This window comes from Microtus pennsylvanicus, chromosome 5, assembly GCF_037038515.1.
Source record: "Microtus pennsylvanicus isolate mMicPen1 chromosome 5, mMicPen1.hap1, whole genome shotgun sequence".
NCBI lineage: Eukaryota > Metazoa > Chordata > Mammalia > Rodentia > Cricetidae > Microtus > Microtus pennsylvanicus.
The window spans coordinates 148886-173178 of NC_134583.1; the positions used below are offsets into that span (position 1 = coordinate 148886).

A 24293-nucleotide genomic window follows, 5' to 3' on the forward strand; every position below is an offset into this window, starting at 1 on the left:
ACAGCTTTGACCATACCTGCTTGTGCTTTAAGGTTCCTGTAATAAGATTTTAAAAAACCCAAAAATTGTCTCACTATGTAACCCTGCCAAGCCTAGAAATCTATGTAGATAGGGGTGGTCTTGAACTCAGAGATCCATCTGTCTCTGTCTCCTGAGTACTGGGATTAAGGGTGAATGCCACGATGCTTAGTGAACACAGAAGATTTTTAGGTAGTGAAAATATGCTATTATCATGGTTGTATGTCATCATACATTCATGTATGTACAAGCCTACAGACTGTGCACCAGCTAGACTAGACTAACATACTAGCACAGTACTTGGAGGTGGAGTGCAAGGCAAGAGATAAGAGAATCCTTGGGCCTTGCTAGCAAGAAAGCCTTGCTGAACTGATGAGCTCTGGGTTCAGTGAGAGGCTTCGTTGAAATAAAAAGAACAAATGGTTAAGTGATTTAGAAATACCTAAATTTGATTTCAGGCTTCTCCACATGCACATATACATGCATGTGCAGCCATCCTCACACATGGGTATACACACACACACACACACACACACACACACCATACCTATACATTGTATATGTGACCTCTAATTATTGTAATTCATAGCAGAATGACTAATACAGAAGAGTGCATGTTCAAGCTTCCATTTATAGGAACTCCAGACGATAGAAATTAGAACAGTGAAGTTGGGCATGGTGCCGCACACCTTTCATCCCAGTACTGGGAGGCAGAAGCAGGTGAATCTTTGAGTTCAAGACCAGTGTAGTCTATAGAGCAAATTATAGGCCAGCCAGAGCCACACAGAGAAACTTTGTCTTGAAAACCAAAACCAAAAATAGAAACAGAAACAAAAACCAAACAACACAAAACAAAACTTAAAATTATATCAGTGGGTACTCTGAACACAACCTCATGACTGATATATTGGGGGGAAATCTTAAATATGTTATAGCTTCAGACTTATTACACATGTCTTATATATAATAGTACACATATATTATATATACATAAATATAACAACACAATAATAAAAGACAGAAGAGCATGAGAAATTTACAAACGTTTTATGGTTCTCGTAAATCCTTGACTTACATGTTACAAAAATCATTACTTATATTTGCTTTTATTGCTCTTTTTTGATCACCGTCCCCCTCTATAAAATGAAGGTACAACCTTCATTTTAGAATAGAGAAATAGAGAAAATTTAAGTCTCACATGTCCAGAGAGTTTCATTTTTGTGCCTCTTAAGCCCAGCCCTTAAATTAGTTCTTGGTGATTTGTAGTATTCACCAGTATTTGTTGAGTAAGTGAATGAAAGAGTGAAAGGGTGATTGGTACTTTCTCCAGAGGAAGTTGTCCCCATCTTTCATGATCACGACCACTATCCTCATCGAGGGAGCAATGAGGTTTATGGCAACTGAGGTGATTTTTTTGAAGTGATTTTTAAAATATAAACATGGCACATAAATATGAGAATTAGAAAATTCAGTGTAGCACATATAGCCTAACTGTTAATTTATATAGGAGTAGAAATGGAAAAATGAGAAGTAGGAGGTAAATGGGATAGTTATAAGCAAATAGTTAATTTACTGCTAAACACGTGTTAGTTCACGTCCTGGCTTCCAGTCCTGTCTCTTTTATCTACTATCATGTAAACTTATTTTCAGTAGACAAACCTGAGGAAAATGAGTCCCACATGCCTGATTCTCATCTTTTGTCTTTGCCTTCCTAATTTTAAAGAGCTTCATGTAAAAGTCACTGAAGTACTTGAGATTAAATTTAAACCTTTTCTTTTTGTTCCAGTTTAGTCACAAAGTTTCCCTCTGGAGAAAAGAAATTCCATGGGGGACATTTGTTTCATGATTATAGCCTGTGAGTTAGTTTATTATAAAGAATGCAAGGACCTCAGTGTGTAGTCACACCTTTGGATAAAGAATGAGTGGGTAGATTTTCTTGTCAAAAGAAAAAATGTAAGATTTCTCTCTTTGCTGCTTCTTATGCCTGCAATTAATTTTTACATTCAAATGTTCAACTTCATGTAGCTTTCTGAGTTTCCTCTTTATTTTATAATTAGCTTTAGGTACCAGTTACATTCCTTTTTAATAGGTACTAAGACTAGTGATGATTTTTTTTCTTGGAGAGAAAATGCAGCCCTTAAATTGCAATGACAACCTCCACCCAGTAAAGTCAGAAAATTCAGTGCTATTGAGACTATTATCCTTGATTTAGTGCATGGAAAAATCATTTGAAGGTGATTTTGGGAAGCCAGTTCTCCTCTCTCAGCCTTTGTCATTTCATCCATGAGCAGAAAAATTTAGGAGATATTCTTTTAAATCTACTTCACATTATTCTAACATAGTTAAGATGAGGATGATTGGTACATGGCTCACTGGGTGTTCAATGAGGAATCTGTTGGGTGGTGATATTTAAGGGACCTTGTTTGCTCAAGTACCAGGACTCATAAACTATTCCTTGTTCCTTCCCAGCCGAATTTTTCCAAAACCAAACTTCTACTTGACTCATGTTGTATTTAAGCAGAGACATACTTCATATTGGGTTGGAGACAATTTGAGTTTACTTAAAATCTGTGATCTAACTCCTTGTTGAAGATAAAGAACACAGCATCCCTTCTGATCTACAGCAAGGTAAAGTGACTAAAAATAAGATACAGAGTTTCTTAGCCATTGTTTGTTGGACAACCTCAATTTCCTCTTAGACCTACAAAGTCTCACTTTTATTGAGTGGCTGCATTTGATGATTTTAGGGTTGGCAGACCTACTTAAATTAGTAATTTTTATCCAATGAAAAATACAGCATAAAATTAAGTATTTTAAAAGTTCTTTTAGGTTTTTGGATTCTGTGAGTTACTGTTTTAGAGTCACCAAGGAGAATCATCCCAGAATTGAATGGGAATTTGATTTCTTCACAGGTAAGAGGAGATTACTTGGGAGCACAGGAGTGTCCCCGAAGGTTAGACCACTAAATAGGGTCCTAATTCTAATGACTCTCCAAATATCGACTGCACTGGAAATGACGAGGATCCCAGAGTGAAAGCCTGGTAGAATGGTTGTGAGCCCTAGAATTCTCTACTTCTTCTGTTACTATGGTCAAATAAGTTTTTCTGAATATTCATTTTCTAGTTACAAAGTAAACAAATTAAAATAGTATAAAATGTTATACTTGAATATACATGTAACTAGTATTTATTGACTAAATAAATGATATACATATTGTAAATTGTTTTACATTATCTGCCATACTATACATGTCATGAATTTGTGTTCAAATTGTTTTTTTTCAACAGAATTTTATAACATCCAGCGCACCTGAACTGAAGCCATGGCTAAGACAAATAACGTGACTGAACTGATCATCACTGGTCTTTTCCAGGATGCAAAGGTACAAAAGGTGTGCTTTGTACTGTTCCTTCCCGTGTACCTGGCCACAGTGCTGGGCAATGGCCTCATTGTTGTGACAGTCAACATCAGTAAGAGTCTGCGTTCTCCTATGTACATCTTCCTCAGCTCCTTGTCCCTGGTGGAGATCTGCTACTCCTCTACTGTTGTCCCTAAGTTCATCACTGACTTACTTGTAAAAATTAAAACCATCTCTCTGAAGGGCTGCCTGGCTCAGATATTCTTCTTCCACCTTTTGGGGGTTGCTGAGATTCTTCTGCTTGTGGTGATGGCCTATGATCGCTATGTGGCCATCTGCAAACCTCTCCATTACATGAACATCATGAGTCATCAAGTGTGTCACATGCTGGTAGCTGGCTCCTGGCTGGGGGGCCTCATTCACTCCACAATCCAGATCCTCATCACCATTCCATTGCCCTTCTGTGGTACCAATGTAATTGACCACTACTTCTGTGACCTCCAGCCATTATTTAAACTTGCCTGCACTGACACCTTTATGGAAGGGGTTATCGTGATGGCCAACAGTGGTTTAATCTCTATTATCTCTCTCCTTATCTTGGTGTCCTCCTATATCACCATCCTTGTGAACTTGAGGAACCATTCTGCAGAGGGGAGGCGCAAGGCCCTCTCCACCTGTGCTGCCCACATTACAGTGGTCATCTTGTTCTTTGGACCTGCTAGCTTCCTTTATCTGAGACCTTCCTCTACATTTACTGAAGATAAGCTTGTGGCTGTGTTCTACACAGTCATCACCCCCATGCTGAACCCCATCATCTACACCCTTAGAAATGCAGAGGTGAAAAATGCCATAAAGAAGTTGTGGGACAAAAAGAGCTCAGAGGCAGAGTGAATGGAGTAATAAATGACGAAAAGGGATTTTAAAACTTAGTCTGTTGTTGATGTAGATTTTGCTGTTTGGTGCATATTCAAATAAAAGAGTAGTTAGAAGAGCGTGTTTCTTTTACTGCTGTACTTCTCTCAGGAAACAAATACTCCAAGGACAGAGGTCTGATTTTCTCACTGAATTTGATTGGCTGCATAGTTAAAAAGCAAGTGCAAATTCAAAGAATATATAGAAACATGCTTGTATGTTCCTTGAGACATGGTAGTATTTTGAAAGATTGGGTAAAGTATACTTTAGTACTTCCATACATTGTATACAAACCATTTTATGACTATTATTATCTCAAAAATCAGCATTTCTTTTTGTTGAGAAATGATTACTATTTTCACTGGAAGAATTAAGGACAGGGTCATAACTTTTTAATTCATATCTCTTTCCCATTATTATGAGTGACCATGCCACAGCTATTTCTTGTAATATCCACTGATTTTTTTTCAGTGAGGTGAGATTAAAAGAGTCTTTGTTAATCTGCACGGTTATATTTCTCATAATCTCTTCAATGCCCCATTGTATCTCCCCACTATGAAAAGTTTTGAGTGTATCTTACAATTGCTCTGTCTTGGCTTAGGAGTTGTATAAAATTGCACTGATTTGCATCCATTCACCCAGATTTTCTCAAGTTGTGATATGCCAGAGTAGGCTGTGTTTCCACCAAGTATCGTTTGGGCTCCGAGATCATATAATAGAGGAATTTGTGGCTGCAGGGCAAGGCATAGACAAATTCATATGTTGATGAAAACATGTGTGTCTGTGATAATACATGATAGTCAAAGACACACGGCTAATGGACATTTAAATTTATGTATCATTAATGTCACTAAAACCTGGAATTCTTAAAATTTAATTTTAACTTACTTAAATCTACATAGGTACACACCATATGACTATGAAAGTTGGTAGCATAAGTGTGTTTTCCTAAGACTTGTAGGTTTCTCAGTGTTAGAGGCAAGACTTCTATCCTACTACCTTGATGGTTCTGTGTCTACCTGCCTCTAACCTCAGGTTTCATTAACCAGCTCTTTACCTCATTCTCACATATCCTTTCTAATCACTCCCAAATTCCCACACAAATCTCAGGGTGGCTGGAGAGAAGGAGCATTTGCAGCATCCACAGGCCATGTCTAGTCAGCTTGTCTTGCTCTCTCACTGTTAAACTAAGAATGTATTTATAGCCTGTGTGATTTCCTGTCTCATGATCACCTGCTAAGCAGAAGGACTACATAAAGCTAGAGATTTTGCTGGATTATTTATTGGGTGGACAAGTTGATGAATGTTATCTTTCAGAGTCCAATTCTTGACATATTCAGTGGGTATAGTCAACTATCATTCACAGATACAGAGGCAGAAGGATAGGGGGCAAGTAGTTTTATAATGTATGTAATACACAAATATGCAAATGTGAGAATGAGAAGATGAAAATAAAATAATGTCAATCATCACTATAGTTTTATATAAAAGTGGTAAAAAGGATAGGCTGTCCTCAGTTGTCTACTTATTCAGTAGCTGATCAAAACCTAATGCCCAAGGACTTTCTCTTCCTTTTTAAAAATTCTGCTATATCGGCGATCGCTTCCTAGGTATAACCCCAGCAGCACAGACATTAAGGGCAACATTGAATAAATGGGACCTACTGAAACTGAGAAGCTTCTGTAAAGCAAAGGACACTGTCACTAAGACAAAAAGTCAACCCACTGACTGGGAGAAGATCTTGACCAACCCCGCAACAGACAAAGGTCTGATCTCCAAAATATATAAAGAATTCAAGAAACTAGACTTTAAAATGCAAATTAACCCAATTTAAAAAAATGGGGCACTGATCTGAACAGAGAATTCTCAACAGAAGAAGTTCAAATGGCCAAAAGACACTTAAGGTCATGCTCAACCTCCTTAGCCATCAGGGAAATGCAAATCAAAACAACTTTGAGATATCATCTTACACCTGTCAGATTGGCTAAAATCAAAAACACCAATGATAGCCTTTGCTGGAGAGGTTGTGGAGGAAGGGATACCCTCATCCATTGCTGGTGGGAATGCAAACTTGTGCAACCACTCTGGAAAGCAGTGTGGCGGTTTCTCAGGAAATTCGGGATCAACCTACCCCTAGACCCAGCAATGCCACTCTTGGGAATATACCCAAGAGATGCCCGATCATATGACAGGGGCATTTGTTCAACTATGTTCATAGCAGCATTATTTGTAATAGCCAGAACCTGGAAACAACCTAGATGTCCTTCAATGGAAGAATGGACGAAGAAAGTGTGGAATATATACACATTAGAGTACTACTCAGCGGTAAAAAACAATGACTTCTCGAATTTTGCATGCAAATGGATGGAAATAGAAAACACTATCCTGAGTGAGGTAAACCAGACCCAAAAAGATGAACATAGGATGTACTCACTCATATTTGGTTTCTAGCCATAAATAAAGGTCAGTCAGTCTATAATTTGGTATCCTTAAGAAGTTAAATAAGAAGGTGAACCCAAAGAAAAACATATAGCTATCCTCCTGGTTATGGGAAGTAGACAAGATTGCCGGGCAAAAAATTGGGATCTTGATTCAGTCTCATATCAATAAAGCAAAATGTAAAAAAAAAATTGGGATCTTGGGGGTGGGCTGGGAGGGGGGTAAAGGGTGGTGGGGAGAGAAAAGTGAGAAGGGTAGGATGAGGGGAACTTGGGGAAACGGGATGATTGGGATAAAGGAAGGTTGGATAGGGGAGCAGGGAAGCACATATCTTAATTAAGGGAGCCATCTTAGGGTTGGGAAGAGACTTGGACCTAGAGGGGCTCCCAGGTGCCCAAGGCGAGGTCCCCAGTTAGTTCCTGGGGCAGCTGAGGATAGGGATCCTGAAATGACCCTATCCTATAGCCATACTGATGAATATCTTGCATATCACCATAGAACCTTCATCTGGCGATGGATGGAGATAGAGACAGAGACCCACACTGGAGCACCAGACTGAGCTCCCAATGTCCCAATGAGGAGCAGAAGGAGGGAGAACATGAGCAAAGAAGTCAGGACCACGAGGGGTGCACCTACCCACGGAGACAGTGGGGCTGATCTATTGGGAGCTCACCAAGGCCAGCTGGACTGTAACAGGAAAAGCATGAGATAAAACCGGACTCTCTGAATATGGCGGACAATGAGGGCTGCTGAGAAGCCAAGGACAATGGCACTGGGTTTTGATCCTACTTCATGTTCTGGCTTTGTGGGAGCCTAGCCAGTTTGGATGTTCACCTTCCTAGACCAGGATGGAGGGGGGAGGACTTTGGACTTTCCACAGGTCAGGGAACCCTGACTGCTCTTCAGACTGGAGAGGGAGGGGCAGAGGAGTGGGAGGAGGGAGAGAGGAGTGGGGGAAGGGGGAGAGGAGTGGGGGGAGGGGAAGAGGAGTGGGGGGAGACATAGAGGAGTGGGAGGCTGGGAGGAGGCGGAAATTTTATTTCAATAAAAAAAATAAAAAATTAAAAAAAAAAGTTCTGCTATATCAATCAGAAACCATAGGCAATAAGCCCTATTACCTTTACTTTTTTATGTACCTTCTCCTTGTTGGGTGTAAAGCAATATTGAAATGACATTAAAATGATTGCAAAAGATTTAGAAAATTTCCCTAAGTCATTCTTTATTTGCCTAAGTTTTCCTACAGGTAAAAGAAATTCCATGGGGAAGTCGGTCTCTTGATCATATGTGTGGCCTCATTCATCATAAATAGTCCAAGAATCTGAGCATTTAATCACAACCTTTGGACATTGTGTGGATAGACATGACTGGGGCATCAAAGCAGGATTTTATTACCGCTGAATTTCCTAGTCTCATGAATTTTTATTTTTATTCTAAAGTTGTAAGTCTAAATATTTTTTCCTTCTGATTTGTCTTCGTCATCACTTTATTTTCTAAATACTCCATAGGGGACAGATCCAACTTTTGAAAGGCAGTAACATTTCCACCTCATATCCCCAAAGCCTAATGATTTGGAGAGAGAATTGTTTCCTGTGACAGTACCAAATAAAGAACAGAGTGTGGTTTTAAGAAATCAATTCACCTTTCTCAGACTTTTACCTTTTTTATACATTCAGAAGTTAATATAAGATTATTATAAATTATTCTCTAAAGTGTTTAAGAAAACACTCCTAATGTAGTTTTGCTGAGTGTGACTTGGTTTGGGTCTTCAGTAGGAAATCTGCTCAGTGATGATATTAGTCAAGGGACTTCACTTATGAAAGAAAACAGAATCTGTAAGGAGGAATCTGATGCTCCTTCTCTATATAGATTTTTTCCCCAGAGCAAACCTCTCCTTGAGGCATAGCATGTTCTATGGGAGAGGAGAATTTTTATGATGAATTAGAAACAATTTATTTGAAGTCTATGTGGTCTAAATACTGCTCTACCTGGGAGCAAGGAGCACACCAGGTCTTCTGACCAGAAGGTAGGTGAAGCGACTTGAAGTAAGAATTAGAGTCTACAGGCTGCAATAGGTATCAGGTAACTCATTATTTTCTCTACCCCTGTCTGTATAAAGTACATGTCTATCTGCTGGTGTGACTTTATAAACTTTTTCTCCTGGTTTGCATTTTCCTTGGTGCGTCAGTCATTGTGGGGAAAGAGGAGGAATTTCTCAATTGCTAATGTTTGGGGGTTGGAGAGAGAGAGGAGAGAAAGAGAGAGAGAGAGAGAGACAGAAAGAGAGAGAGAGAGAGAGAGAGAGAGAGAGAGAGAGAGAGAGAAGATTAAATGTAGAAAAGGCAGAGCTGAATAGGACCAGGTTGTGTTAAAAAAAGGTTATCAGATGTCAGATGTCTTCCTGTTGGAGGAACTGATCCATGAAACATAAGAAGCTATGCAACTTTGTGTGTTTTCCTAATTCAGAGATTAAACCTTGTCAAGGTTATTTGTAATATACATAAACTTCCATCTCCCTTCTTATCTTTGTCAGTGATAAAGATGTTTTCTGCCGTCTCAAAAGTTTTAGTTCTTATTTATTTTAATTAATACATTTTATACAATGCCCACCACCTCTCCGAAGTAATTGGTGCTGCCAGAAGCAGACACATCTCACTGTCATAAAACATCCTAAGTTCTTAAAATACTTTAAATGCAATATTCCTAGATTTGAAAGATTTGAAGAATACCTATTCATAAGAAATATATCTCTATATATCTAGAAAACCTAATTAACATGACTAAAAGTTTCATTATTATAAATGACTACCTTTCAATTCATAATTTTTATGAATTCACAAACACATCATACCCTAAAAAAAGAGAAAATATATACATATAAAAGAATTGACCTTAAATTGTATCAATAAACCAAGATCCATTACAATGCAAAGTATTCATCTCTAGAGCATATTTTAAACATATTCTTTTCCAGTCCCCTATTACTACTCCCAGATTCTCCCTCTCTATACCCAACCAACTTTGTATTTTTTTTCTTCAAAAAATGAGCTAACCTAAACAAAAATCAGCTAACAAACCAAACAACAACAGTAACAATCCCACCTAACCCCAAACTACCATAGATTCCACAAGACCCCCCTCCTAATATAGAATCTGTTTTGTGTTGCCTCATTAATTCTGGGCATTGGGTGAACTTGGAGTATGGTTGATATACACAGTGTCACTCTATGGGAGAAAACTGATTTTCCTCTCTCTCAGTGGGTATCAGTTACAAATAGGTCTTTTGTCTGTGGTGGGATTTTTTTCATCCACTGGTCCTTTTCCATGCCGGGATTTTGTCTATCTTGATTTTGTGCAGATCTTGCACATGTTGTCAGTTTCTGTGAGTTCATATATACCTCATCACTATTGTGTTTGGGAACATAACCTTTCCCTTTTCAGCATTTCTTTTCTCTATGGAATCCACTCTCTATTGCTTCACTCACCTAATTCCACTTAGCTATTTTGAAATTTCTCTGTTTCTTTGGAATGAACATCTCTCAGTAGATTTGGTGGTAGATGGTGGGAAACAATTGTGGAACAGGGTGGAAAATATAGTTAGTTCCACACTCTCAGAGATGTGAACATTTGTTGTAGAAACATATTTCTTGAGGCAAGATGTAGAGGATTTTGCTTTGGTACAGTGAGGACTGGGACAACTGAGAGAAAACATCATGGAAGACATTGGGAAATGACAGAAACAACAGGAAAATTATTTCTTGCGAAAGTGTAGCTTTGTTTCCTGGTGAGTTTATGGTTTTGGAAGTTGGATCTCTGGTTGTAACTGAATCACCACAGCTTATTCTGCGCATGTATCACTCTGCAGACTTGAAGACTGCATGTCAAAGGGAGCTTTCCTTGTCATGTTTGTCTGTCTCATCATATAATGTCTGCCATGTCACTACACATTGAGTCTGAGTTTGCTTTGTACTTCCCAACTTGTAGAATCATGAGCTAGCAAATGTGTACTCTTTATTAATTACAAAGTCTATACTACAGATGTAGTACTTCTCTGAAGAAAAAAAGGATATAAAGAATTCCAACCAGCACAGTATCCAAGAGATGACTCAAAAGGAAGACTTATTAAATGCAATGAATATAATACAAACACATGATCTGTGTTTCTGTATATGCATCTATCATCTATCTGCTTATAATATATCTTGAAATTTTAACTTCAGAATTCCTTGTGATAAATTAGAAAAATACCTGGCTGAAAGTTAGAAGGACTTATTTTGAGTTACATTTTAACGTATAGTAAAACAGTTTGTTCTTTCTAGAATGCTTTTAGTATAATTAATTTGTGCTAAAAATTTTTGGCTTTTTTTCTAGCCTTCATTCTATTTGATGTCCAACACACTTGAGCTGACTCCATGGCCAATGAAAATAATGTCACTGAGTTAATTTTCACTGGCCTTTTCCAAGATCAAAAAGTACAGAAGGTATGCTTTGTACTTTTCCTTCCTGTGTACCTGGCCACAGTGCTGGGCAATGGCCTCATTGTTGTGACAGTCAACATCAGTAAGAGTCTGCGTTCTCCTATGTACTTTTTCCTCAGCTCCTTGTCCCTGGTGGAGATTTGTTACTCCTCTACCATTGTCCCTAAATTCATCACTGACTTACTTGTAAAGATTAAAACCATCTCTCTGAAGGGCTGCCTGGTTCAGATATTTTTCTCCCATTTATTTGGAGTTGTTGAAGTCATTCTGCTTGTGGTGATGGCCTATGATCGCTATGTGGCCATCTGCAAACCTCTCCATTACATGAACATCATGAGTCATCAAGTGTGTCACATGCTGGTAGCTGGCTCCTGGCTGGGGGGCCTCATTCACTCCACAATCCAGATCCTCATCACCATTCCATTGCCCTTCTGTGGTCCCAATGTAATTGACCACTACTTCTGTGACCTCCAGCCATTATTTAAACTTGCCTGCACTGACACCTTTATGGAAGGGGTTATCGTGATGGCCAACAGTGGTTTAATCTCTATTATCTCTCTCCTTATTTTGGTGACTTCCTATATCACCATCCTTGTGAACTTGAGGAACCATTCTGCAGAGGGGAGGCGCAAGGCCCTCTCCACCTGTGCCTCCCACATTACGGTGGTCCTCTTGTTCTTTGGGCCTGGCACTTTTATTTACATGAGACCTTCCTCTACCTACACTGTGGACAAGCTTGTGGCTGTGTTCTACACAGTCATCACCCCCATGCTGAACCCCATTGTCTACAAATTAAGGAATGCAGAGATGAAAAATGCCATAAGGAAGTTTTGGAGACAACCAGAGAACTGAGAGACCACAAACAAATTACAAATATGTCTTGGTTTTGGTGCTTATTGAAATGGCTTTTGTTTTTAGTAAGGTTTTCTTTTCTTTTTCTTTCTTTCTAAGAAAAAATCTAGTAAGAATTGTAGTAGAAATTTAATCATGGCACTTTACTAGGTAACTTGCCCTGTACTTCAGTTTTTCTTAAATCTTAGTTCTTAAACTAATCTACTAACGTGAAGACAGGTCACTGAATTTCAGATGTGTTTTTATTATTTCAAACTAATTTTTCCTTTCTCAAAAATACATGTTATGTTTATGTTTGCTTAAACTAGCTCATGTTTTCATAGTGTTTAATATACCCCAGTGAGTAGAAGGTAGATAAAACAGATGATTGTGAGGTATTTTATTTGATTTGATTTTCTTTGTTTGCTCCATGGATCTGTCACACAGCACAGAGTTGCTCTACACTCCAGGTTCTTTATCCTGGCAACTCCTTTGCAGCATGACTATTGTTCTTTAGGAACACAATGGGGCAAATAAGAGTTCCTGCAATGGAAGAGCTGGGTGCCAGGCTGTGGGCTTGGCACAGTATCAGACTGCGAGTTGAGAGGCGTACAGAGCAACAAGACTGGAAAAGTGGGCATTCGTGTCCTTAGGAGGATGCAGTCAAACAACGTGAGGACTATAACCTACAATTCTTACTTCTGAAATTTCCCACTGATTGTTTGGAGGCTGAGGTTAGCCACGGATAACTGGGACTGTGACACCTTAAAGTGTAGACAAAGTAGAGTCTACTGAATGTAGTTTTACATTTGTACTAGAATATACTTTCACATCTTAATGGAAATGAATGTCTTGCCTTTAAGTACATCACTCCTTTTAAAAGTTAGAACACAATTTGATGACTCATGAAGCACACCTTTGTAAGTGAATGTAAGAAATTCTGGTTGTTCTTTGTGCTTAAGGAAGCATTGAGTAAGTGGTTTTATGTTGTGCTCTGTGGGCATTTGTTAGTGTTTGCAGATACTTGCTTCTCAGAGGCAGGTGTTGTTGAAGTACAGAGAAGCTTCAAAAGCCCCAAGTGCTAGAGCAAACAGCCTGTCACAGTTCCAGGGCCATCCACTTGCCTTGTTCATGCTCTTATATGAACTGAGAAGATAGGAGGTCTGATATAGAAGGAGAAGGAGGAAGGAGAGACAAAAAATACCAAAATAATACTTTTAAAATTGTGAATTTTTACAAAGATGTTCTATGCCACCACCAAAGATTCTTCTGAATTTTTGTTTAACTGTGCTTACCCAACACTAATTGTACCATCTATTTTCTCTTCTTCTGACTTTCAAGTCTTTGGAAAAGACAAACAAACAAATAATCATTAAAACAGTAAATCTTAAGACAATGAAGAATTATTCAAGACATTATAGTGCAGGGTAAAAGAGCCTGCTTATTTTGAACTTTTCAGCAGCACAGTTGTTATTTTGGTGTTATTCATCCCTCTGTCCTCCTCCTTCTGTATCATACTTTTGTGGTAGGGGAAACAGCTTAGGTTTTTGTCACAGATAAATGGGTGCAGAAAAATGTGATATCTACGCCTGCCTCTCACTATATATATTTTGATTCCTCTTTATATATGTGATATACACACATGACAGAGTTTTGTTTATTAACTTTTTATTGATTATTTGTGGATTTCACATCATTCATTCTGGTCCCACTCATCTCCCTGTCCCCTCATCTCTGTCTTTCTCCCTTGCACCCATTTATCTGTGACAAAAACCTAAGCTGTTTCTACACCGTGGGTATTGTGAACCACACAGCAAATACACAGGCCTGCAAATCTCTCTCTTTTATAAGGATTTAGATTCCTTTGGGCACAGTCCCAAGAGTTGCACAGCTGGATAATCTGGTAGTTCTGCTTTGATTTTTTGAAGGAAATGCCTTTAACATTCATACTGACTAAACTAATGTATATCCCCTACCACAAAAATATATAAATATATAAATGTACGCACACACATACTTAATGATGTGCATAAGATAAAATATTTGTAAATATTAAAAAGTAGGTGTTGTCTTATCAACCATACAGAAAGAACTACAGGCAACTAAGGAATCCTAAGAGTGGGCGAAATAGTCCTCTCCTGGAAGGAGCACACCAAACGGTCAGGCCTGAAAGCATAATACAAGTAACAGTGTACAGACTGAGGTCTATATATGTGTATACATCTATATAATAACAATTCACAAAAAAAGATGACAGGAATTTGTAGAACAAGGGGTTATATGTGAGGTTTTGAGGGGAAGAACAGGGAAGGGGGAAATGATGTGATGTTATTATACTCTCAAAAATAAAAGAAAAATAATTAATAATAATAAAATAATAATAAAAGAAAAATAATTAAGTAAAATAGAGGTTACTTGAAAATACACACACACAAATAATGAATATGTGTGTGCACATTGGAAAAGGTTCCAAAATGCATTGTTATGAATAAAAAAGCAAGTTGCAGAATTATACATGTGATACTACCATAAATGGAGAAACGATTAGTTGTTCCCACCAGCCATCCGTAACTCAGACAACAGCCTCTGAGCTCAGAAGAAAATGTTCTCTGATACATTGGTCTCCAGGGAAAGGAGGGACTAATTAGTCCTCTATTCTCTGAGGTCAGCCACCAGTCTTCTGCTTCTGATATGCGCCAGGCTTTTTGGCTCTGCAGCAGGCTTCAGCAACTAATTATACCTGAAGGAGCTGAAGAGTTGATAAAAGTTTGTGAAGAAACAAATTAATCCCTTGGAGGCTCTTCAGAGTTGAGAACTTCTACTTCCTTGAGATTCCCAGAAGCTTCAGTTCTATAACTAAGGGCACAATTAGGGACCACGAGAAGCATGTGCTCATGAATTGGGTGAGTCACTTCCATACCAGCCTGAGCTACAGTGTCAAACTCGTCTCAAAAAATACAAAATGAAAACAAATAATAAGTTCAAGTCATTAATGAGCCACGATATCTGATTCCAACCTCTATCTCTGTAACCATAGTGTGGGCCATATTGTAGTCTACCAATGCCCCCATTAGGTCCATAGCATTCTAAAGAGCTGGGTTACAATGTCAACACAGGATCAGATCAGATATTCATTATAGTAGATTAATAAGATAATACAGGATAGAAGCTATTTGCTTCCTCTCTTTTTTTTATACATGCTGGTCATCATGGATGCGAGGGTAACTGCCATTTAAGAAATGCGCAGGTACCATTATCACTCCTCCCACTGGGTGCATCTGGAGAATATAAAATGAATGTTTCAGAGGACAGTGAACATAGTTCAGGATTCTAAACATTTCATGGACACAGATATCAATATATAAATCACCTGAAATGAAACCTCCACTGCCACACATGTGAATGCTGTTAAGCATTTTCCAGTAATGCCACAAATACCAATAAAATTCACCCAAGAAACACCAATTATTTGTTATTTGAATCTTTTTCCATGATGAGTCCCAAAGCAGAAGTTCACTTTGCTGGTAATGGATCATTCTTATGTGCATAGATCTTAGTCCACTTTGATGTCCTGCTAATTATAAAAGACTGTACTACAAGTGTTCCTTATGCATTATTTATGCATACATAAATATATATTCAATGTAAAAATTGTAGTGAGATACGAATCTTAACTGGCATACTAGGAACATCATGTGTGCCAAACTATAAAGCCAGCTTTAAAGCACTATGGAATTCTGTTTACCCATGATATTCCTCTACTTTACATTATTCTCCCATAAAAATGTTTAGTTTCTGAAATAACATACTCGCTAGACATTAAATCTTATAATTACATAAAATAATATTAATAATTATTTTTAAGAGTAATTTAAAAGCCCAAGTTGAATAGTAGACTAGTCTCAGGCACACCTGTAGACTTTGATTTGGGGGTATTTTCCATCAAATTGAACATGGGCTACTTTCAGAAGATGGAGCTGAAACACTGATTTGGGATTCCCCTCTGTGTGCCATGATTACCGTTGGTTAATAAAGAAACTGGTCTTGGGCCTGTGCAGAGCAGAAGAGAAAGAGGCAGATGGGGAAAACTAAACTGAAGGCTGGGAGAAAGAAGGAAGAGTCAGTGGGACACCATGGAGCCACAACCAGAGACAGACATGCTGGAACCTATGTGTTCATATAATTATGACTTTTCCTTAGTCTATTGTCTATTATAATTAAAGATTATCTGTAAAATTTATTTTCCTTTTTACTTATTTCATTTTTTTTTGATCTTGCATCACTTCCATGTCCCAAAGTCAACTCAGTTTCATTGAAGTCCTTTAGAGTACAACCTTGTTCTTAACAACCCCTGCTAGAGAAATAGGCTCATTCACTGTTTCGATGTATTATAACTAGGACTAATGATCTAAGCTGTCACAGACTAAACACTCAGAACCCCAAACCTGTTCTTACCCTCTGGTGATTACACCATCACATTAAACTTACGTGTTAGGCCCATGATAAACCTTCTCACTGTATAAAAGGCCACTAGAAGTTATTCTCCTGAACTTCTTTAAGTACTACCCATACTTCAGCTACGTAAAACTACTACACACATCACCATTGGCTTAAAAGTCCAGTTAATATTATGGAAGCCTCAGAAACTTAATGACCCTACTTCTGTATGCCTTACAGAGATCTCCACATCTTCTTCAAGGATGACTCATGTCAGTTTACTCTCACTGTACTCAGGGACATGATGGTGATTGAATAGTATTCGCTCTTATGTTTCTGAGTTCTGTGATATGATATTGCAAGGTCTTTTACAAGGGATATCTCAAATACATCCCACTGCCCCACTACCCTCTTCTCAGAACTTCTTAGGCCATTCTTGGGGTGAATTAATCATGTTTATTATCTTGTGATACTCATTTACTCTCTTACTAAAATATTATTGGGCTTCTATACTGTGAATTTTATGATAATAAGCATTATAAATATTTCTGTTTTTGTGATCATCTTGAATTATTATTATTTTCTGTTCTCTTGCTCCAGATGCAGCTGTATGTATAGTGATCTCTCCTTATAATCTACTCCACAATAAACATGACCTCTTCATACAGCCAATCTCAACATTGAAAAGGTTCTACACACCTGATAGTACTTAATGTATGCACCCTTCTAATGGACACAATCCACAATTTCCATCCTTACATATTTGTAGACACACAGAGATTTATTTATTCACACACTTAAATTCCTCAAACCTCCTTTCTCACTGCTTCACATTCTTGTCCAATGTCAGCATCTTAAGCCAGGTAAGTGACAAAAAAAGGAACTGTCATGTCAATACATTATTGGAAAATACCAGGCAAGATAAACTAGGTATAGTTTTCTTTAGAAAATACATTTCAGACTCTAATTAAGTCCTTTAAAATATAAAGACCCTGTGAGTATAGGAGTGTTTCTGCAATTTAAAGACTATTTGATATTGAAGTTTGTGATTATATTATGTTTAAGAGGTGGCTCTCTTTCTGAGATTATATAGACAACAAATCCACCGTCAAGTCAGTGTCTTTAAGAAACTGGTGTTTGTTTGGAACATCACAATGATCTTGGGGCTAACATTGACAAACAGAAAACAGCCTTTTCGTGTTTATTCATAAAGATTCACTCCATGGGAAGAGACGAAGCTCTCAGAAAGCAGGCGTTCAGTTCATTTGTGTTTTAAACTTGAGCTGTGCCTCTTCTCTAGTTTTGGATTCTTCGGGCCACTTTAGAATTGCCTCTCCCTCCCCACTTCTGTTCAGAATGGAACACCACTTTCTGATAGGGCTGTATACGCTGTCAGTTAACAGGTTCTATTCCTTTTCTCTTTTTGACAAAAGATGTCTTACTACAAAATATTCTGGTTACTGTAGACAGATTTTCCTTTGGACTGCCAGCCTTAGATAATGAAATGGAGACTTATTATTAATTGTAAAAGTTTGGCCTCATTTTAGGTTTAGGGTTGTTCCTAACATTTTCTTGAAACTTAACCCGTATTTTAAAATCTGCAGTCTTTTACAAGGCTCAGTTACCTTTACTCTGTATTTCCCTTCCTGTTTCCTCTGCTTCTGACTGACGACTCTTTCTTCTTCTCAGAGCTCTTTTTCCAGAAGTTCCTGCTATACTCCTGCCTAGCTATTCGCCACTCATCCTTTTACTAAACCAATCACAGTGACATGTCTTTGCACAGCATAATCAAATATCTCTCAATATTGTTCCTACTGTATATAATTTCCTTTGTTGAAGCTAATACCTTTCCTTCCTAGACAATATTGCTGTGTGTCCACTAGATGGCACCACACGATCGCACATGGGCATTTCCAATTGAGCTGAGAGGTTCACCTTAAGAATTAAAAGGACATGCAGTTGGGAGGGAATTGTGCTGTGGTACCCAATAAATCAGCAATCAGTGGGGGAATCAGGAATGAAATAATAAAGTTAGACTGCACACAAGAAATTCTCAATGAATAAATAAATAAAAAAAAATAGAGTTACAAAATATTTCATATTTGCCACAAGTTGATATGCCACGCTTTCCTTATACCCATGTGAGGCCTGCCCCTTTCTAAACAGAAACAGAGGTGGGGTGAATGGGGGTACAGAGGGCAGGATGGGGATGGAGGGACACTGCCATATGGATGTAAAATAGTTAAATTAAGGAAAACAAATAATATTAGACATCTTTATACTTACACTTTTATGTACCAAATACACTGAAAGACTTCATGATTTTGACTTTGATTTCTAATGGTGAATCATAATTTTCACTGCTGTTTTTAATAAATATTTTATTTATTTATTTAATAAACATCATTTAAAAAATCAATGCATAAACAATACTTCTCTCTCAGAAGTTTCTATAACATCCAAGACATTGTCATAAAATTTAATTATACCAGAAAACTCAGTTTAGCTGGGTCCTTTCTTCTAAGGAGAACTTCGAGTCTAATTATTTAGTCCTTAACTCCATCAAGAACCCCAGAAGGGTGAAATGTTACCTAATGAGAGGTACATCTGGATGCATGGACAGTTTTATAGACAACTAATCCACCGTCAAGCCAGTGTCTTTAAGTAACTGGTGTTTATCTGTGATATCACAACGATCTTGGGGCTAACACTGACAACCAGAAAACAGCCTTTTCGTGTTTATTCATAAATGTTCACTCCGTGGGAAGAGACGAAGCTCTCAGAAAGCAGGCGTTCAGTTCATTTTTGTTTTAAACTTGAGCTGTGCCTCTTCTCTAGTTTTGGATTCCTCGGGCCACTTTAGAATTTCCTCTCCCGACTGCGAAGCTTCTGTAAAGCAAAAGACACTGTCATTGAGACAAAAAGGCAACCCACTTACTGGGAGAAGATCTTCACCAACCCCGCAACTGACAAAGGTCAGATCTCCAAAATATATAAAGCACTCAAGAAACTAGACCGTAAAAGGCTAATCAACCCAATTATAAAATGGGGCACTGAGCTGAACAGAGAATTCTCAACAGAAGAAGTTCAAATGGCCAAAAGACACTTAAGGTCATGCTCAACTTCCTTAGCAATCAGGGAAATGCAAATCAAGACAACTTTAAGATACCATCTTACACCTGTCAGAATGGCTAAAATAAAAAACACCAATGATAGCCTTTGCTGGAGAGGTTGTGGAGAAAGGGGTACACTCACCCATTGCTGGTGGGAATGCAAACTTGTGCAACCACTCTGGAAAGCAGTGTGGCAGTTTCTCAGGAAATTCGGGATCAACCTACCCCTGGACCCAGCAATACCACTCTTGGGAATATACCCAAGAGATGCCCTATCATACAACAAAAGTATATGCTCAACTATGTTCATAGCAGCATTGTTTGTAATAGCCAGAACCTGGAAACAACCTAGATGCCCTTCAATGGAAGAATGGATGAAGAAAGTATGGAATATATACATATTAGAGTACTACTCAGCAGTAAAAAACAAGGACTTCTTGAATTTTGCATACAAATGGATGGAAATAGAAAACACTATCCTGAGTGAGGTAAGCCAGACCCAAAAAGAGGAACATGGGATGTACTCACTCATATTTGGTTTCTAGCCATAAATAAAGGACATTGAGCCTATAATTCGCGATCCTAGAGAAGCTAAATAAGAAGGTGAATCCAAAGACAAACATATAAGCATCCTCCTGAATATTAACCCTCATCAGGCGATGAAAGGAGACAGAGACAGAGACCCACATTGGAGCACCGGACTGAAATCTCAAGGTCCAAATCAGGAGCAGAAGGAGAGAGAGCACGAGCAAGGAACTCAAGACCGCGAGGGTGCACCCAAACACTGAGACAATGGGGATGTTCTATCGGGAACCCACTAAGGCCAGCTGGCCTGGGTCTGAAAAAGCATGGGATAAAATCGGACTTGCTGAATATAGCGGACAATGAGGACTACTGAGAACTCAAGAACAAAGGCAATGGGTTTTTAATCCTACTGCACGTACTGGCTTTGGGGCAGCCTAGGCAGTTAGGATGCTCACCTTACTAGACTTGGATGGAGGTGGGTGGTCCTTGGACTTCCCACAGGTCAGGGAACCCTGATTGCTCTTCGGGCTGATGAGGGAGGGGGACTTGATCGGGGGAGGGGGAGGGAAATGGGAGGCGGTGGCAGGAGGACGCAGAAATCTTTAATAAATAAATTAATTAAAAAAAACAATTTCCTCTCCTTCCCCACTTCTGTTCAGAATGGAACACCACATTCTGATAGGGCTGTATACGCCGTCATTTAGCAGGTTCTATTCCTTTTCTCTTTTTTACTATAGATGTTTTACTACAATATATTCTGGTTACTGTAGACAGATTTTCCTTTGGACTGCCAGCTCATAGATAATGAAATTGAGACTTATTATTAATCGTGAAAGCTTGGCCTCATCTTAGGTTTAGGGTTGTTCCTAACATCTTCTTAAAACTTAAATTAACTTGTATTTTAAAATCTGCAGTCTTTTACAAGGCTCAGTTACCTTTACTCTGTATTTCCCTTCCTGCTTCCTCTGCTTCTGACTGACGACTTTTTCTTCTCAGAGCTCTTTTTCCAGAAGTTCCTGCTATACTCCTGCCTAGCTATTCGCCACTTGTCCTTTTACTAAACCAATCACAGTGACATGTCTTTGTACAGCATAATCAAATATCTCTCAATATTGTTCTTACTGTATGTATATAGTTTCCTTTGTTGTAGCCAATACCTTTCCTTCCTAGTTAGACAATAGCTGCAATGTTGCTGTGTGTCCACTGGATGGCACCACACGATCGCACATGGGCATTTCCAACTGAGCTGAGAGGTTCACCTTAAGAATTAAAAGGACATGCAGCTCATTGGGACCTTGGGAGCTTATTCCGGTGCTCCAATGTGGGTCTCTGTCTCTATCTCCATCCATCGTCAGATGAAGGTTCTATGGTGTTATGCAAGATATTCATCAGTGTGGTTATAGGTTAGGGCCATTTCAATTTCCTTATCCTCAGCTGCCCAAGGCTCTAACTGGGGACTTCCCCCTGGGCACCTGGGAGCCCCTCTAGGTTCAGGTCTCTTCCTACCCTAAGCTGGATCCCATAATTAAGATATATGCTTCCCTGCTCCCATAACGATCCTTTCTTTATCCCAACCATCCCAATTCCCCAAGTTCCCCCCATCCTCCCCTTCTCACATTTCTCTCCCCATCTCCCCTTACACCTACCCCACTCCCAATTTTTGCTCGGCAATTTGTCTACTTCCCATATCCAGGAGGATATGTTTTTCTTTGGGTTCACCTTCTTATTTAGGTTCTTTAGGATCACAAATTTTAGACTCAATGTCGTTTATTTAGGTCCCAATGAGGAGCAGAAGGAGGGAGAACATGAGCAAGGAAGTCAGGACCGTGTGGGGTGCACCCACCCACTGAGACAGAGGGACTGATCTATTGGGAGCTCACCAAGGCCAGCTGGAAAAGCATGGGATAAAACCGGACTCTCTGAACAATGAGGACTGATGAGAAGCCAAAGACAATGGCACTGGGGTTTGATCCTACTTCATGTTCTGGCTTTGTGGGAGCCTAGCCAGTTTGGATGCTCACCTTCCTAGACCTAGATGGAGGGGGGAGGACCTTTGACTTTCCACAGTGCAGGGAACACTGACTGCTCTTCGGACTGGAGGGATGGGGAAAGGAGTGGGGGAAAGGGGAGTGCTGTAGGAGGAAGCGGAAGGAAATGGGAGGCTGGAGGAAGCACAATTTTTTTTTTTTATTTTCAATAAAAAAAAGAAAGAAAACAAAAGGACAAGCAGTTGGGAGGGAATTGTGCTGTGGTACCCAATAAATCAGTAATCAGAGGGGGAATCAGGAATGAAATGATAAATTTAGACGGTACACATGAAATTCTCAATAAATGAAAAAATAAAATATAGTTTAAAAATATTTCGTTTTTGCCACAAGTTGATATACAATGCTTTCTTTATACCCATGTGAGGCCTGCCCCTTTCTGATGAATGGGGGTACAGAGAGGATGATGGGGAGGGAGTAGGAGGAAAGGAGGAAGGGACACTGCCATATGGATGTAAAATAATTAAATTAAAGAAAACAAATAATTTTAGTCTTCTTTATACTTACACTTTTATGTACTAAATACACTAAAAGACTTTGCTTTCTAATGAGGAATCATAATTTTCATTGCTGTATTAAAATGTATTTAATAAACATCATTTAAAAAAATCAATGCATAAACAATACTTCTCTCTCAGAAATTTCTATAACATCCAACATTATCATAAAATTTAGTTATACCAGAAAACTCAGTTTAGCTGGGTCCTTTCTCTAAGGAGAACTTCAAGTCTGATTATTTAGTCCTTAACTCCATCAAACCCCAGAAGGGTGAAATGTTACCTAATGACAGGTACATCTGGATGCCTGGACAGTTTTATAGACAACTAATCCACCGTCAAGCCAGTGTCTTTAAGAAACTGCTGTTTATCTGTGATATCACAATGATCTTGAGGCTAACATTGACAAACAGAAAACAGCCTTTTCGTGTTTATTCATATATGTTCACTCCATGGGAAGAGACGAAGCTCTCAGAGAGCAGGCGTTCAGTTCAGTTTTGTTTTAAACTTGAGCTGTGCCTCTTCTCTGGTTTTGGATTCTTCGGGACACTTTAGAATTGCCTCTCCCTCCCCACTTCTGTTCAGAATGGAACACCACATTCTGATAGGGCTGTATACGCTGTCAGTTAACAGGTTCTATTCCTTTTCTCTTTTTGACAAAAGATGTCTTACTACAAAATATTCTGGTTACTGTAGACAGATTTTCCTTTGGCTCAGTTACCTTTACTCTGTATTTCCCTTCCTGTTTCCTCTGCTTCTGACTGACGACTCTTTCTTCTTATCAGAGCTCTTTTTCCAGAAGTTCCTGCTATACACCTGCCTAGCTATTCGCCACTTGTCCTTTTACTAAACCAATCACAGTGACATGTCTCTGCACAGCATAATCAAATATCTCTCAATATTGTTCTTACTCTATGTATATAGTTTTCTTTGTTGAAGCTAATACCTTTCCTTCCTGGTTAGACAATAGCTGCAATGTTGCTCTTTGTCCACTGGATGGAACCACACGATCGCACATGGGCATTTCCAATTTAGCTGAGAGGTCCCCCTTAAGAATTAAAAGGAAGGAATTGTGCTGCAATAATTCAGTAATCAGTGTAGGAATCAGGAATGAAGTAATAAAGTTAGACTCTACACATGAAATTATCAATAAATAAATAATAGATATGATTTCAAAATATTTAGTTGGCACAAGTTGATATACCATGCTCTCTTTATATCCATGTGAGGCCTGCCCCTTTCTGAACAGAAGCAGAGGAGAGATGAATGGGGGTACAGAGGGAATGATGGGGAGGGAGTAGGAGCAGAACAGGGAGGGACACTGCCGTATGGATGTAAAAGAGTTAAATTAAAGAAAACAAATAATTTTAGTCTTCTTTATACTTACACTTTTATGTACTAAATATACTGAAAGACTTCATGATTTTGACTTTGATTTCCAATGATGAATCACAATTTTCACTGCAGTTTTTATTAAATATTTTATTTATTTATTTAAACATCATTTTAAAAATCACTTCATAAACTATTTTTTCTCTCAGAAGTTTCTATAACATCCAAGACATTGTCATAAAATTTAGTTATACCAGAAAACTCAGGTTAGCTGTGTCCTTTCCTCTAAGGAGAACTTCAAGTCTAATTAT

General features: G+C 38.6%; 2 protein-coding genes across 2 annotated transcripts; both read left to right on the forward strand.

The window, feature by feature from the left end:
• Positions 1-3340: 3340 nt before the first annotated feature.
• LOC142850690 (olfactory receptor 4B13-like) lies at positions 3341-4267 on the forward strand. Its single transcript, XM_075974610.1, has one exon. It carries the CDS (start codon positions 3341-3343, stop codon positions 4265-4267), a length of 927 nt encoding a protein of 308 aa, XP_075830725.1.
• A 6869-nt stretch (positions 4268-11136) lies between these two features.
• LOC142850691 (olfactory receptor 4B13-like) lies at positions 11137-12054 on the forward strand. Its single transcript, XM_075974611.1, has one exon. The coding sequence runs from the start codon at positions 11137-11139 to the stop codon at positions 12052-12054; it is 918 nt and encodes a 305-aa protein (XP_075830726.1).
• Positions 12055-24293: the final 12239 nt, after the last annotated feature.

Excerpts from the sequence above, each read along its gene's own strand:
- LOC142850691 (XM_075974611.1), top strand. The coding sequence starts at position 11,137 with ATGGCCAATGAAAATAATGTCACTGAGTTAATTTTCACTGGCCTTTTC.
- LOC142850690 (XM_075974610.1), top strand. The coding sequence starts at position 3,341 with ATGGCTAAGACAAATAACGTGACTGAACTGATCATCACTGGTCTTTTC.